Consider the following 17684-nt stretch of genomic DNA (forward strand, 5'->3'; position numbering starts at 1 on the left):
ATTAACTCGTATATTTTAGTAAAATTCATACATTGTTACTAAAGATTGATTACTTGTTCCGATATTTATGAGCGACAGTGTATTTTCTTAATTCTCCAAAGGTGGTATGAAACGAAGATTGTATGAAATACTAAAATACAATATGAGTCGGAAGCCTAGAAGATTCTGTTAATTTAGAAAATATGTACTATTCTACGACTCAGATTCAATAATACAGATTTAAAACTAGACAATGTTTTTTTCATTCGATATGTCTGACTTATCCTCGATTTATCAAGTAGACTATTCGAAGCAGAGTATCATACAACGAGAAAGCAATTTTCAAGGTAAAGATTATTTAATCGAAGAAGAAAATAGCACTTCTGTTTCAGCAGAATAACGTATCTGAGGATACCTACTATCCGATTCATAATTCGAGCTGAAAGCGCATTCCTTGTTCCAAATATGCATTTACGGCTGATATCGGAGAGCACAAGGTCCAACACCTTCGCGTCTGATATTTATTCAAGCGTGTTCGACACTGAATATCTATAGGTAATCACTGTCACCGTCTCGTTTCATGGAAAACCTTTGAACTTTACCAAAGACGTTTGTTTGAAGCGCGTCTCTACCGGGCGAACTAACGACTCTTCGAAATTGAATTTCCCACCTACATGCATAGTAAAGGCGGACAGCCATACATTGGAATTAAATTATACCAGTGCAAGAATGAAATATTGTGATTAAATCTGGAATTGTAATCCCTAAAATTTAATATTTTCGGGTAATATCAATCGCAAATTTAATATGCTACTCTCTTCAAATATCGAAATTGACTCACATTTAAAAAAATATTCGAGTCAATGTTTAAATTGGCGTAGGAGTATAATTATTTTTTTTTTAGCACCAGAATGGAACTTCCAAATCTGTCAAAATAACAGGCTACAATATTTTGTTTCTACTATAAATGTACTATAAATGTAAAACATGACGACTATTATTGATACAGAAAATTAATTTTAAATATACAAATACTAATATAATATACAATAATTCTTTTTACTATATGACTACAGTTATAATCACCTATACACATACTATATTTTGCAGTATATATTCATACATAATATTTAATTGATTTTAATTGAATTATCATTTAATAAATATGCACTAATGTTACGAGTTAATAGTTTTGCTTCGTCATTTTTTACGAAGAATATGCACGTTAAGGGCTCCCACCTCATCCCCTAACGAAATAGAAGGATCGATTTCAAAATTCTTTAATTGTACATCTCTAAAACTGAGACTAATTGCTGAAATATTCATGGCGACTCGAATCAACACTCGATGAAAATCAAATTTTTAAGAAGCACTTAACTTCATGGAACATACACGCAAAACTGGATGACGAACCGGTCGAGAAAACTTAATAAAAGTCGGGACCGCTTAACAGGAAGCGAATGAGAGACAGGCGAGACGACCGATGAATAATTGGGATGAAACGCAAATGGAGCGAGAATTAACGGCGGATAAATTTTGTAAGCTTCGTCGTTTCGTCTGTCAATAAAGTCTGCCCCTTTGACTTCGTGTCACGCCGCGGTAAATATTTTATGATCCTGCGAGCAGTCCTCTTCGCGGATATATATTTAACTTCGTCCACCACTCTCCTTTCGAATGCCGTGAAAGTCATATACATTAACGTGGATCCCATCGAAAAATCGGACAATCCTTCCTATCAGATGCGATTTCTTTTCTCTTTTGAATATTTTCGAAAACGAATTTGAATATATCGAACAAAACTTGCAAAAAAGTATTCTCCTTTTACATTATAACATCCATAGATTTTTATTATTTGGAAACTTATAACGAATCTGATAAATGTTGAAGAAGAGTATTCTTCTTTTACATTTTGAAGTTCCTACGCCATTGATCAATTCTATCCAAAAATTCCGTTTGATATCTTACAAATTTTCGAAAATGTTCCGTTATATTTCATTTTGTACCTGGAAGAACATTTTGTTGTTAAGAAATTCGGAATGAATTTCGCAGATCGTACTTTCTACGTATAAGTAAAACAGATAATAAAGCGCACATGGAAAAATCAAGCAAAGATGTGTGTCCAAGTGTTTGAAATTTGATTAAGAGACAAATATGATAGATTACGATTGATAGTGTCGATGATTTACATGACCTGACGTCAATCCCGCAATACGTTGCGCTTTGATAACACTCTGACTAATTTAATTGATGAAAACGGAGATATTATCAATGTTGTTCCTGTTGATAGATTGAAAGTTGCTTTCATCTGACGGAAGTGTTTGTGGCGAACGTTTCAGACTCAATTGTATAAATGATATTATATCCAGTTAAATTTTTAACATTGCACGTTCAATATATCTTAAAAGGAAGCTTTCCTCAACAGTCGTTTGTCGTGAAAGCACCTTACACGGTAATTGTGAATTTCATGAATACTTGGAAATAAATGTTTCCGTAAAAGTCGTCAGCTACGAAGACACGCCATCTTTATTTACATAGATAATACGAACATGAGGAAGGAAACTTTGAAATCTGACATAATTAATGCTTACTTTGTTGCAACTTATTGCATCGTGGAAATACGAAAGAAAAAGTCAAATCCGTTAACATAAATTTACATTTCTGAGAATGTTACTGTTACACTGTACTGCAATTTCAAATAATCTCAAAAAGAATATATTTTCTTGTTGTTTCAACGTTGAATCGTAACTTTGACGAAAGTGAAGAATTTTGACAGAAAGAGTTATGATGTTAATTATTTTAATAAGAATAAGAAGCAACTAAAATTAAAAAAGAGATAAAAAAAGGTTTCTTAATTAATCAATCGATTAATCGGATAATTACGCAATCAATCTATAAATATAGCGTAGTGTGATCAATAGATAGGATGTTCCAGCGGCCTTTTTAACGATGTAAAAAACAAGATTTATTAGTGAAAGTATCATTTTTTCGTTAAAGATATTAGTACGAGTGTTTTTCTGATTAAAAATCAGAATTGAAAATATTTTCTACCGAAACCCTATCGAATGAAACCAATTCAAAATATCGATAAAAAGATAAGGATATACGGCGAGATCGCGGGAAGATATTATAAAGATGGAATTATTTTTTTCATAAACAGCTGATTCAATATTTCAAACGTGGCCACACTTAAATAAAGCCAGACATTGCTAAAACCCTTCAGATAATTTTGAATATTAATTTTTCTGTATATCGTGGAAAATCTGGAACATCGATAAGGCACGATACGCAGCTTCGAGAAGTGGAAACTTTTGCAGAAAAAAAAGAAAGTAGTATAAAGTTTTACAACGACGAACTTGTCTCATTTTAAATTTCAGCAATTACTAGTGGATCAATATTTGCAAAATTTATTCACAAAGAATGAAGAAAAAAAGAGAATATTAGTAACCCCTATTAGAAAATTTACAAAAAGAAGTCATTAACGAAATCATTTAACAAACACGACTGAGAAAAATAAATAAAAAACTGACTAAATTCATCATCCACATGAACAACATAGATATCGTTTGAATATCTTGGATTGCAAAGTCCGTAAGAAATTGGCGCGCTAAACCATCCATTACTACAGACCAAACATAAAATGTTTCCTACCTACAAAATGTCAAGCTATCTCTTATCCTTCTTCAGCCTTTATCAAACAAACCTTTATAAGATCAATCAGTCACAAATATCTCCATATACCTTATAATATGTCCCATTCCTATCTAAATAAAACTTTTATAACATAGTGTAATAACGTGCCAAAGTCTTATCTTTCTTCATCCACCATCAAACGTTCCTCCAAAATCTAAAATGAGTCATTCACAAAAACCTTCATTACTTTTGTTTTAATAAAACTTCTATACTTTTTATTTAAATAAAACAATAATAAAACAACTTTTATATTATTCATCTCATCATCAAAATCTCGTTTTGTAGCATTTTATTTCGATAAAAATGATTTTTTTATTGAACATACGAAGACTTCTATGAATAACTGTATCTAATATAACACCTATAGAACACCCTTGTCAAACAGCGATAAAAAGAAAACAGAACTCGTTATCTGTACGAAGAAACTGGCGCGCAATCACGCGAGTTTCAAGTATACAGTCTCATACATCATATCTAAAATTGCAGCTTCACCGAGAACTATGCAAACGAACAATTATACGTGTTAAAATATTTGATGGTAAAAGTGAAAAGAAATCTAAAGGCACTCGATACATCGATGCATACTCTTTTCTGACGATTGATCCAGATCGTTTCACGCCAAACGAATATCGAACACTGTTTGCGATCGATACCTAAAATCAAAAGTCTTCGGCCTCGGACGATAAGAGAACCGGTGTAGTCCGTTTGGTACGAGTGTCTAACGAGATTCGCGCACAGGTCAACGCGAGAACGACGGTTTCGCCTCGAGGGAGCCTCGAAAAGCCCTCTCGAAAGCCGCATAACCAGCTCGAGGACCGGAGACGCGCGTCGCGAGTCGCGTGGACGCCGCTTGGTGAACTGCGGCCAGCGCCGCGGTGCCCGTGATAGCGACGACTGGCACCGTGTTCCATTGGCCGACGGGACGAAAGCCACCGTCGCCGCCGCCGTCACCGCCGCAGCGCAAGCGTCTCTTCCACTTTTTTTCCTCGCCAACCGATCAAATCACCTGCTCGATACATGCCGACAAAGAACATTGTTTTAACTGTACTACCTGATGATATAAATCACGTAATTTCTGTTACAATCGTGTTAACAAATTCTTGAGTTATTATTAGATTATGGATTTTCATGCATTGGGGAAATTTAAGGGTGTAAAAATATACAGGATGCATATAATATGCTAAAAAATGTGTAAAATATACAGTACAGTATTTATTATATATTTGTATATATTTGTATATTATATTATATATTTATAGTATTTATATTGATAGTATTTATTATAAATGTAATTAAGGTATAGTATATACTATAACATTTAGTTGGTAAAACAAATGTCTATTAAGGTTACGTTTTTTTAATTGTGTTTATGACAATATGAATTTGTATAAACGTGCATAGTGTGGTTATCAATTTATGAATTATTAGTGGATTATCTTATTTGATATCGAATTATAAAATTATAAATATTTACAAAAATACAAATATTTGTCCGGAAGTCTGTAATTTTCGACTTTTCACTTGTTAATTTTGTAATGTTAACGTAGTAGGTTATAGTGTAAAACGTCCTTATTAGAGAATTGAGGGAAGATGATAAAACATGGTGGTGAATTTTAAAAATTGAGAGTTTGGTAAAAACTGAGAATAATAAACGGAGAAAAATTGTTGAGAGGTTCCAATCAAAAATCGAATGAGGTTCCAATGAAAAGAGATTGATAGGTCTGATAATGTTAAAACATACGAAGCTAAAATATCAGGAATTTTGATTCTCTCATCCGGTTATAAAATGAAATATCGTTTAACTATGAAACATATTGGTAAAAAATGACACCGCTAAGACCGGATTAAACTTTCTATCATAAATCAATTAAAATGCATGAAGAATAATAATAAAAAAAAAAGGAAAGCCATATAGAGAAAACTTGTTTCATCCTCAAAATAACCTATCGTGAGATGAAGTACCTTCCAGCAGTAGAAAACTCAAAAATTGGACTAAAGTAGCTTCGTTCTCACATAAAATGAAATTTTTCATCGACAAAAAAAAAGTTAAACTCTCCCCTTGTTATTGCAATTTTCTCAATAGAGAACAAAGGAAGTGTGATTTTCACAATTTTTAAACATCGCAGTAATATCGCTTTGCCGATATATCGATAAATGATTAAACATAAATTTTCATTTTCGACAAAAAAATGCTAAGTAGCCACAACTTCCTGAAAAAAATGAATATTGCTTTAGTTGCCGCACAAGGTAATGAATTGATATGACAAATGTATAAATCACAAATTGATTAATAGCCTACGAATGCGGCAACTGAATTCATTAACGTGCGAACACTGGTTGCACGAGGATTTGAGACTGTACTAACAGAAGTTTATTGAAGTAGACTTGACCCACTTTTCGTTTAAACCTCTGTATACAATAATCCTTGAGGCTTATAAACGTATTCGTAATTAATTTCACGTAAAACAAGTATAGAATTACTGGCGACCGCTTTTTGCACCGGATAAACGTGATTAATACATTTATTGGCTCGATGATCACGGTAATTCGTTTCAAAACGCTTCGAAAAGAGGTATCCTGCTCTTACCGCGTTTCGTTTTCTCCCCAGGATGAAAGAAAAATATGCGTCTAGATGCTTTAAAATAAGGAAATTTCCATACGAAATGTAGCAAATTTCCCGACGAAGAAGGATTCGTGATACATTATGCGATACAAAAAATAGCAAATGCATTAAACCGGTATAATTTTACGATCATCAATCTTGTTTTACGTAAGGAATATAAAGTTAAATGCAGATACGCGCGCGATATTTTGAGAACGCTAAGAGTAGCGGTAACAAAGTTTTCATTTTCTGTTTCTGTTATGTTCTATTGTTAAATCAAATTGGACATTTGCATAACAATGAAATTAAGGTTGGTAAAATTGAAGGGGTCGAAATACCAAGATATGTAAATGAGAAAAAGATAAAAAGAGATATTTTTCATGCAAAAGGATGTAAAGTCTATGAGGAATATGTTGAAAAAGATTACAGTGACGTACATATAAATAGATAATTTAATCAGGCAAACTCCCGAATGCAATAATGAATAAAATAAAAATATTTAAGGATTCGTAAAATTTCAATGAACATCTTACACTCTTATAATATTTTGTAGGAAGTCTGAATTTCGTTTAAAAGAGGCGAGGCTTCAGAAGTAGATTAAAAGAAGAAGGTCAAAATCGTTCCATGTGGCACTTGTCTTCGATATTCGATTATCGGTAGGCTATTGGTTGTACTCGATGCCCCACATTTTTCAAAGAAACATTTAAGGGCCTCGTTTGAGACATGCTGAAGAAGAACATTCTTTTATTCTTTTTCATGGACTTTCAGCAAAAATTGTTTAATCGCTTGAAGAATACGTTTCAATGTTTCGAATATTTGATAGAATTCTCGAAGAATTTAATGCGCTTCGTCGTATCGATTTTTAATTACCGTATCGAAGAGCTGAGAGCGTCTTCGATAATTTGATTTAAAATGTGAGCTCTATACTTTACGATAAACTATATATACTTCGGTAAGTGGCAGGATGACAATAATACGTTTGACGATTCCAAAAAAATTCTACTTATCAGAATTCAAATAAGTAGCTATCACTTAAAACAATTAGAGAGCTTCCTTTTTGTTTTTTGAAAAAAGGAGAAGCAATATCCCACGACATTTATAAAAGTTGTCAAAATATCTATTTATACGTTAGTATCTGTGTTTAATCTATAAATCTTTAATTACTCGAACGTAGAGTAAATATGAATTGCAATTTGCTTCAAAAGTATCTCTCTTTTCGAGGTTAATAAAAAAAGATACTGTCAACAGCATATTCCAAAATATCAATACCGGTTTAACGATCATATTACTTTGCAATCCAAGAAAGTTTCTGCGTACGCTGAATTTCAAGAAAATTCACGTTTAACGCACGACCAGAAGTTTCTACTTAAATATTTCATGATTCTACGTTGCTTTTATAACAACAAGCTTCATCCAGGTTTTCCAAAAAATCGTAACGCCAGACGTGGATTTAAATAATAAAAAGATCGGGGGGGGGGCGGAATGGGGAAAAATCAAATTCCGCCATCTAATACACCTGTCGAACTTCGCTAAATAAAGGTATTAGATGCGTTTGCATGAATAAGATAATTTGGATGAACATGATGAATAGGTAATAAAGAAAAAGCTAATAATAAAATTCTCATTAATGTGTAATTCCAAGCATGATGTATACGCCTCTCTGTGTTTCTTCCTATAGGTACTCTAAAAATTTCAATAAATCACGGCCAGCAAATTTACATAATTGTAGACTCGATATTCAAATTCGACTTGCGACATCCGCGTTTCTAACACGTGCGTCTGAATCGATAATATCCGGTGACACACATTCTTCTTCGTGCGGAAATGCGACGATATATGTATATCATCTGTATACGTTCGATGTTCTGCCCATGGAAGCGAATAACCTTAACTTTAATTCGCATAGTCACACCCTTGTTATGTCGCTACGAAGTTAAGAAGACTGCAGTTTTATGAAATTACTGGACTATAGGTTTAAATTATCTATAAAGAACGATGACTGTAATATATTTTATCATTTACTACATATACCATAAACTTTTGCTGTGACGTATGGCTTGGTGTGAAGTTTTATTTTTATCGTAGAAAATAATTCTTCGTTTTATTCCACCATTTATTACTGTTCACCTTATTCATATTTTTAAGGATGGTTTCATATTGAGGATTGGAAGGATCTGGAATCTTTTTACATTATTCTGAAGATCTTTTTTCGTTGTCGATACTGGGTATATTAAGTTTCTGTTGAGTTTTCTTTATGATAATAACGACCTTCGAGAGACGACGGTAAATGTTGAAAAAAATTTACAGACGAACAATTTGATCCTCTGTCATAAAGCTTCAAATATGTGAATTGGATCATATATATTCGTAATATTCTTTCTGTGTGACCTCTTCGACTAACTAAAATTTCCATTATATAAAAAAAAGTATTTAACCTAAAGGATTAATTTAAATCCGGTTGATTTTCCTTCGACAATAGCTAAGAAATCTCAATACAGTAAATTTACACGACAAATGTTAAATATTCCATCGGATTAATGATAAAGGATTACCCAGCCGGACAATCATTGAGATTAGAACTTGAACCTAATTCTTTTACAAATTTTAAAGTTCTAAATTTTTTTAAAATTACTTTAAAACTATCAATAGTTTAACAAAATTGCCAAATTCTAGTAGCAGTTGCACATCTTAAACAATTTCACATGACCAAACCAACTTTACTTTTTCACTTACCGGTTAAGCACAAATTAAGAAACCTCTCTCTAACGTAGGATAATAATATCCATGAATCTAGTACTCTATTTCGACATTCATTTCTCTTATTACTAGCTGTCGTTCCAATAAAAATCCACGTATTACATCCGCGACCCTTAACATCTGAAGATTATTTTTAGGACAACAAAGCGACGACGAAGATCATACTGTCGGATCAAAGATTAAAGCCCCCAAGGGATTGTCTACAGGTGGTGTGCATCGTCTTCCACTTTCCACAACGTCCTTTTAACGATCTCTCTATACGACATTTCCGCCAGCTTTCTGCACTATTTGCTTGCTCGTCAACGGATCGCGATGCCCCGAAATATACTCGTAATGCTCGTAGTGTTCGCAAAAGTTGGAAATCCATCGACCGTGCAAAATGCTTGCGAATGTCAAGTTTTTATAAATATCAATGGCGGTTATAGAAATGAAGCAAACTTTGGAGTGGAATTAATATAAATATCTCATTTTTAATATAGTTTATAGAACGAAGAACCAATTCCTTAGTGCCTTGTATTTTAATTAATTCTCGATCCTCAATTAATGTTATTGCACTAATTTTAAAGCATTTAGTTTTACTTCGTGTTCTAAGAATGTTTGAAACGATGAAACCTATTAATAGCAATTTTATCATGCACGATACACGTGATTAAATAAAACTATACTTACACTTTAAAATTAAATACCATAACTTAAATTCTTATAATCATCTATCACTGAACCAATACCAATTGAAAATTAATTAACATATATATATAACATTTGTGTTTTTTTCTTACTATTATTTATGGATACTCTTGATACTTATGGCTCCATCGTAAAAAATAAATGAATCCTATTTTAAAAATCATTCTTATAAGTATATGACATCTTGTATATGATTCCATTGCAAAGAATTAATATATCAATCGTAAAGAAACTATGTATTTCATTTTGAAAATCACGCTCAACATTTTCTGCAAATTGGAATCCATTATAATCATTGTAACCGTTATTATATTCGTTGTTTAAACAAACAACGTTCCGTCTTGAAAGGATCGAACAGATCGCATGTCAAGCCGCGCTTACAAGCGGTGCACAGGCGTCCAAAGAACAGCGGAGGAATCGATCGCGAAAGTTTAATTAATTATCGATGAGTTCGCGGGGCAGCGCTAATTGCTTTCTCGAGGAGCGACTTCAAGTCTCGTCGTGATTAAGGCTTCCGGTGGGAGGCGTGCTGACCTAAGGTTGAAATTAAGAATTAACCTGCACTCTCGAGCGCGAGTTCCGCGGACGTGTACGAGCTACTTTCATTCTCGGTGTCGCGCCAGTGGCGACAAATTACTCGGACTTCGATCGAATAAATCACTCGGCGAGTGGAGAGGAAGCTTGACGGAAATAGAATACGGAGGAAAAGGATCCGGATAGGAAGGGTTGTACGACAAGACAGTCTCCCAACGCAGGACATATTACTGATATTGCAGTGACCCTGCTACGGAAAGCTTCTTACGAATGAAACGTGGTTACGAATAACTTACCTTTCGTGTGTGTAAAATTTCGATATGACGTGTTTTGCTGTGTAATTTTAATTAGTTAACATGCAATTCTTTTGCTATTGAATTTCTAACAAGTTAGAACTTAATGATTCAGTAAAAAGTAGAATTTAAATCTTTTTAATCTGTTTGTCAATCTTAATTCAGAATTTAATTATTATGTTCAAAAGAAGATCACTATTTCTTATTTATCAAATGTTAAAGAAAAGTATTGAGAAGATTTTGAAACTTCTGAAGAAAATAATGGACATATGTGTGGTTAGGTACTTATATTCCAATGAAAGAAAGTTAAACGAAGTGGAAGCAACGTATTTATATGTTAAATTACGATAACGATAAAAATTTAGTGCAATTTATTGATCTTCTTTTACTATTTAGTAGGCCTCGGAGCATTCATATCTAGTATAACGTACATTTAGGACATGTGATGCTATGATGAAAGTAGTCCAGTCTTTATTTAAGTTCTTATCGAAACACGTAAATATATATTTAAGGATTTTAGAGAACTTTGGAAAAATAAGTTGGCTCTCTAGCACAAAGGCGACTAAAATAACACGAATCGCTCGTTGTTACAGCAAGGAAGACGGCAATAAAACGGATTAGAAGTTCTGTCAAAAGTTCAACTAATTCGGAAATAGTTAAAGGAAACTACGAAGCTAAAACGGGGTCTAACTTCACTGCAAAGAATTGTGTACCTTGTTCGTTGAAAACTCACCTGATAGTTGACGTTCCGACTGTGAGCGTGGCTGTTGTAAACTCTGTAATCAAACGAAAAAATCCGATTACTTTCCACGTAGAACATCGTGATCATATAAGATGACATAAAATTTCCAAGTAATGCTTTGAGAAGTTTATCCTGTTTAGAGCTTTAAACATTTGAACTCAATTACATTTATTTTATAAGCATAATGTTCTCGAATTTCAATTTCAACACAATACAAGAAAATCACGTTTCAATGCAAGAAAATCCTTTCAAAAAATTACAGTGATGGGACTTTTTCTTTCGCAATATATTCTCCTTTTCGTTTCCTATTTTTTGTGAGAAATGACATAGATGCGCATAACGTTGGATGTGTACATTCCTTCTTATTCGAATGATAATTTTTATGTTACTTTTCATTTCCACCACTAATGCACCTTTCAGCCAAAGTTTTATGCCACACTTTACGTGTTGTAATTTCAACTTATTATTATTTATCAACTACTCTTATTATTTCGTTCGGTATGTAATTGCACAATATTCAATATTCATTTCTTTCTAAAACGAATGTTCTGACATTGAGCATTCATGCAAGAGTATGGGAAAAAGAAGATTTCATAAGATCTACATATTCATAGAAAAACATACTACAAAAATAGTAAAACAAACTACAAGAACAATTTAATAAAAATGTTCCACGTAACATGTATCAAAAATATGGAAGATAAGAAAACTCAGACATTCGCCTCAATTTAGTTTCCAGTTTGAAGGTAAAAGTATTTCAATTAGTTCAAAAAATATTGCAATCAAAATTTGAAATTTTCATCATTCCAAGATCAATTTGTCGAACAACGCACAATGAAGCAAAACCACAAACTCCGGGAATTGTACGTCACCCCTAAAATTGGTTGGTTCCTTTCCTTGTCGCGCTATCATCGATTCGAACATGCTATAAACGGCAACGCCTGACCTCGCCTGCATCGACAGATGCATTTACCTAAATACAAAATTGCACCGAAAGATTGATGAATCCGTCGCGTCGTCCTGTTGATGGCTCCCAACAACGCCACTAACGTCCCTACGTCAAGTAGTGGCAAAAAGGAACGATCCATAAAACTTCGTCCAGACTATTCTACTTACTTAAATTAGTGACTTAAATTCAAGCTTGTTCATTCATACAAGTCCACAATTCATGAAATCCATTCTGAAAAAATAAGCCAAGTCCATTGGATTTTTGAAATCGGAACCATGTGTTTTTGTTGGTTTGTACTTTAATTGCACGTACATAATATATTTTCAAAATATGTTCTATGGTTCAAGTCCTAATTAAATGAATCTCAGCTTTGCTAGATATTCGAAGGAATATTTCGATTTATGTAAAATAACTGTAATGTTAATAAAACAATTCCAAGCTGGTTTAATTGAAACTAAAGACGAATTCAGGCAATCAACTTTGCGAAGTTTCTGTTTAAATCTTAAATACTATAAATTTAACAAAAGCACGATCTTTTAACGAAATGTAATTTGACTAATGATAACGATCATTACAATACGAAAGGACATTTTAAATAACAATTTCATACTGATCAAGAGACTTCAAAATGTTCGAATCCAATCAATCTGGCCAATCTGAATGTAGCTTAATAAAAAAAACCTGGACCAAATTAAAATTCAATTAATTCGACGACAGTAAATCGACGAGGATGACATTTTGCGAGAGTTTTAGCAACAAAATGTCCACAGACAGATTTGTCCGAGTTTTTAATTGAATCACTGACCCTGTTGATGCCGCGTAAAATTTTCCATACAAAATTAGCATCGGTTGATGGCCGATGATTGCGAGTCTCAAATTGCATTTAAATCGTTCCACCGCGTTGCCTATTAATTGGCATCGTCGAAATTCACGTGGGCGGCCATTATTATCATGTTTTGTCGGCGATGAAACAGACTAAGCCGCGTCATTCGCGGGGGCGTGTTTTAGAAGGGAAAGAAGGGAAAAATGGTACACAGGCTTAGCAATGGGGAAACGGGCGAAGCGAAGAGGTCAAACCATGACCTACATACATGCAAGATATCGAGCCGGTCCGACACAGAGCATCAGAACAAACGAACGACCATGACCTTATCCATGCCATACTGCTGCGAAGCCTTCATCGATTAGCGCGGTGTACAGATAATTTCATAAAAAAGGCAACGTAGGGGAAGACGACATTTTCCCATGGTAAATAGCTGGAAAAATCATGTGTTGGTATTGAATTTAAGACTTAAAAATGAGATACCGTCAGACTGAATTTTATTCATGCAACGCTGTAGACTTGTATGAATTCAAGAAGTTTGATTTTACTTGGAACTTCAAGGCAAACACATGCGAAAGGAGAGAATCGATGTGAAAGAGCGTTCCCTTTTCACAGGGGTGAATATTATTAGTTGTGGCAAGAGGGAACCAAGTAAGCGCTGAGAATTAGATTTTGAGGAAAATATAGAGACTGCGTGGTATCGTGTAGAGTGTGACATTCGCAAATAATTTGTGTCGCAACAGCATACCCATTGAGGGAAGTGATACAGTGAACAATCTGCGAATAAAAAATGAGACTCCAAAACTGTTTCGTTCGGTTGTTTCAATCTTAAAGTAATTTTTTACATTTATACAGATCTCCAAAATATTTTATACTGTTATTACAATAATTATACATAATAATTTTGTATATATGTATATTCATAATAATATATTGAAAATCAAAAGAAACAGTGCAGAAAGGTAACCTGATACAGAAAATGCCACTGAGTTTGCTCACAATTATAACATAATTCCAACATGCCGATAAAACGAAATTTCAAAGAGATATCGAATGTAGCAAATTTCTCTCGTATTTACTCGTATTTATTGCATATTGCATCGCCGTTTATCGCCATATTGCATCTAATATTATATCGCATTAAAATCAATGGAAACTTCAGCCATGCTATACCAAAACCATCAGCATAGACATAATGCCATTAGTTTCCGGTTAAAACAGTGTGTAGACCTCACGAGCGAATTACAGTTGCATTCGTGTTTGCATATTGAAAAAAGGTTTAAGATGTCTGCACAACGTAGCTCGAATGTGACGAAATTAATTGTCCTTCACCGCAAAATACGAAACGATAAACTGGACTGTTAATCGCATTCGGATTGTAAATTTCGACATGTTGCCGCTGTATTTATGAAAAGGAAAAAGAAACGGGAGCAACGTTGCAAATACTTCTCGAACAATAGCCAATAGGCGGTGAATTTCTTTCTTTACGAGCTGCATAACTTCGAAAAAGAATTTCGATAAAATTCTCTGACCAAAGGAATTTATTTCCTGTTCCAGGTTTTTGTTAACACGTTTTTCTTCCTCGTCCTATTTTACCGTACTGCGAACATCGATCCATAGCATACAACGGAAAAAAGTATCTGGTAGACGTTAAAGTTCGTCTCTGTTTCTTGATTTCAACCTCGAACGAAATCGTAAAATCGATACCGGTTTTTCTTGATAAATATTTGTTTCTGTTTCTGCCTGATGATCCATCGCGTAGTCGTATGAGGCTGGATAAAATTGTGAAGACTACTTATCTAATTGCGTGATGTTAGATCGTGCGAACATTTGTGTGCATTTGGTGTTGAATAAGACATTCTAACAGTAAAATTGAAATTATTATATTTCTTAAAACATTAAGAATCTTCTTGTTTGTTAAAATAAAAGTGAAATGGGGATATAAAAACTCGAAAACTGTGACAGGATAAGAAGGATATACGATTTTCAATTGATGCGAATCGTGGTCTCCTTTCTATGTAGCTTGAAATGCAAATATATTCTAAGAGATCCATAATTAATATTCTACTAATGAGTCACACTAATTTACGGTTAAGACCGTCATGTGTCAAAGTAGAAAGTAAGATTAGCTATCGTACTTTCTGGTCAACTTGAAAGCTTGTCAGCTACATCACAGGTGCAGTGATTTTTTCGCTGTCCGACGGAAGTTCTCTTCTACCTAAGGGCCTTTTGCACGTACAACCCACACACGATGGTTATTAGAGCTATGAGAGATGCCAACCGATTAATACGCCGACATGGCTCGCTGCTCCATTAGCTTTGATCACTCGCTACCACCAAGATGCCGATCCTTCATACGTGTGTATATCGTGGAAATGTATGTTTACCAAGGCAATGATGCTCACTCGTGCACAAACTACCTCCTCGTGTATCGACACTTCATTGATAATACGCATTCACCAACGGAACTCTACCGAAAACCATTTGATAAAGCTTCCTCTAGAATTCTTCCATTTTACGTCTCTACGTCAAGTCGAGATTTCGTGTAAAAATGTTGGAAATAAATGCACATAGTAGGCGAAAAAATAGTTATGTTTTAATAATAAAAAGAAAATTTATATAAGTTAATTTTTTAACGAATTTACTGTTTGGGAAGTGTAATTAGAAATATCTTGTTTTCGTTAGGACATTTTGCAATTTCTAAATTGATATTATTTTTATAATTCCTGTAAAATATGTTGGTGACGGTTAAACAGGTATGTTTGAATATGCGGTATATTTTTGCATTGTAAAATTAAATCACCCATAAATATATAGACATCCTCAAACCACTTATGTGGAAATTTTTGTTGAATTTTATATTTCATAATCGTATTCATGCATTTATCATAATCGCCACTTATCTTCAAGGTATTTTCACTTTCACCTAGCCATGAATTGCAGCAAATATAATTTTCGAATTTTTTTAACGACATAAAATGAACGTTTGTCGTATTAATGCAACTCGTACAACTCATGGATCTGAATAATCATGTAAAAATAATGATATATATTTTAGTGTTGTATTTGCAACTTAAAATTTATTAAAAGCTGCATCACGAACTGGGACTATAAATAATGTTGTTCCTCGAGAAGCCAAAAATATTACTCCAACTAAAATACCATTTTTAAACCAGTCCAACCGATTAACACTTTGTACTCCATAACGTAACAATGGGATACGTTCGTGATTTATAGACACTGAATATATTGAGCCGCGAGCTGATCAATAAATTCTGAATAAATAACGCTCAACTGGATACAAATTTTGTATCCAATCTTTTTTTCTATCGAAAGATAGTAAAACTCGTACGAACAAACAGAATGTTGTAAATTCGTATGTTGTTATGATTTATTATTCCACTCGTGCAAGCGGAATAAACAAAATTTCTTTCACAATGTGTATCAGTGTATTTAAAGTTGCTACAAAATTGTTTGTCAACTTTCTGAAACGTAATAAATAGTACAAAATATTATTTTATATTTTTCCTCAAACAATTAGAGTTTTGATATATAGCACGGAAAACATATACTTATTATTTTTATCTTTTTCTAAACTCATAAATTTTAACGAATTGTGAGAAATATTGTTTTCATATTTCCTGAAGCAGATAAAAATACAGTAAATAATACAAAATAACATTTTCTATCCTTCCTCTAGAAGATAGAATTTTGACAAATGCGCACCAAATTCTATTACAATGGAAACAAATAGGAATACTATTTTCTCGAACATATAGCATCGAGCAGAAACAAATGTTACTTGTTCAAACACATGGAAAATATTAACAGGACCATTCGTGGGAAACGAAACTTCCACGTTCTGTGCTAAAAATTCGAATGTTATTTTCTGTCGTGCAGTTGGGGGGGGGGGGGGGAGTAAAAAATGGCCGAGGTAAACACAGAATATCGGCTGCTGTGGTTGTGCATCGATGCGAAGGGTCGTTTTTAGCATCAAAGCATCGAGGCTGACCTTGGACAATTTACGTACACCGGACATCCACCACGAGGTTAAAAGCGCTACCAATCGGGTTGCGCAGAAGTTTTCATAAATTACGTCCGTCTATTATTCAATACACGGTTGCAAACGAAAATATTCAAAGAAGAAGTCGAACCCAAAGCATGTGACTCGTTGTGGTATCGTGAAATGATTTCACGACAAACTATTGCGCGATCGCGATGCAGCCACACGGGACCGATGATATCAAAGAGAGGGTCCACCGGATAAATATAGAACTACCTCACGCTATTTGCTCATACAGCGTCAACGAACGAGAATTTATTGCATCCCTTAGGACAAGCAGGAACGTTTGAATCACTCTTTTTCTTTCACATGACGAAGAATATTTCACAGAGCAACGACGTACAACTTTGGTTCGATACGATGGATTTCAAATGTCTTTTATCAGGAAAACGTTATTACGAAATAATTGAAAGCTATTCGTATTAACTTTATCTTGGGCAAAAATTCCATAAACTTTGGATATTTCCACTAAATCTTTTTCGTCGTTAATATTCAATCTCGTAAAACCAGAGATGAGCACATTTTACCGATATTTAGAAATATGTCGAAGAACATCAAACTATCT

At 33.8% G+C, this 17684-nt stretch overlaps 2 protein-coding genes across 4 annotated transcripts in view; both read right to left on the bottom strand.

Annotated features, from left to right (window-relative positions):
• Positions 1-4546, bottom strand: part of LOC122567056 — a 35278-nt gene extending 30732 nt beyond the window's left edge. The window contains exon 1 of the mRNA XM_043725151.1: positions 4255-4546. The gene's annotated coding sequence lies outside the window, so the exon portion shown is untranslated. The remainder of the gene's footprint in view (positions 1-4254) is intronic.
• The window catches only part of LOC122566990 (rho GTPase-activating protein 7-like), a 352400-nt gene that overhangs the window by 204667 nt on the left and 130049 nt on the right, over positions 1-17684 (bottom strand). For all 3 annotated transcript variants that reach the window (XM_043725034.1, XM_043725023.1, XM_043725043.1), the window contains one exon: positions 11276-11318. In XM_043725034.1, the coding sequence (XP_043580969.1) occupies positions 11276-11318 (43 nt within the window). The remainder of the gene's footprint in view (positions 1-11275; positions 11319-17684) is intronic.

The sequence above is a fragment of the Bombus pyrosoma genome, linkage group LG1 (genome assembly GCF_014825855.1).
Source record: "Bombus pyrosoma isolate SC7728 linkage group LG1, ASM1482585v1, whole genome shotgun sequence".
NCBI lineage: Eukaryota > Metazoa > Arthropoda > Insecta > Hymenoptera > Apidae > Bombus > Bombus pyrosoma.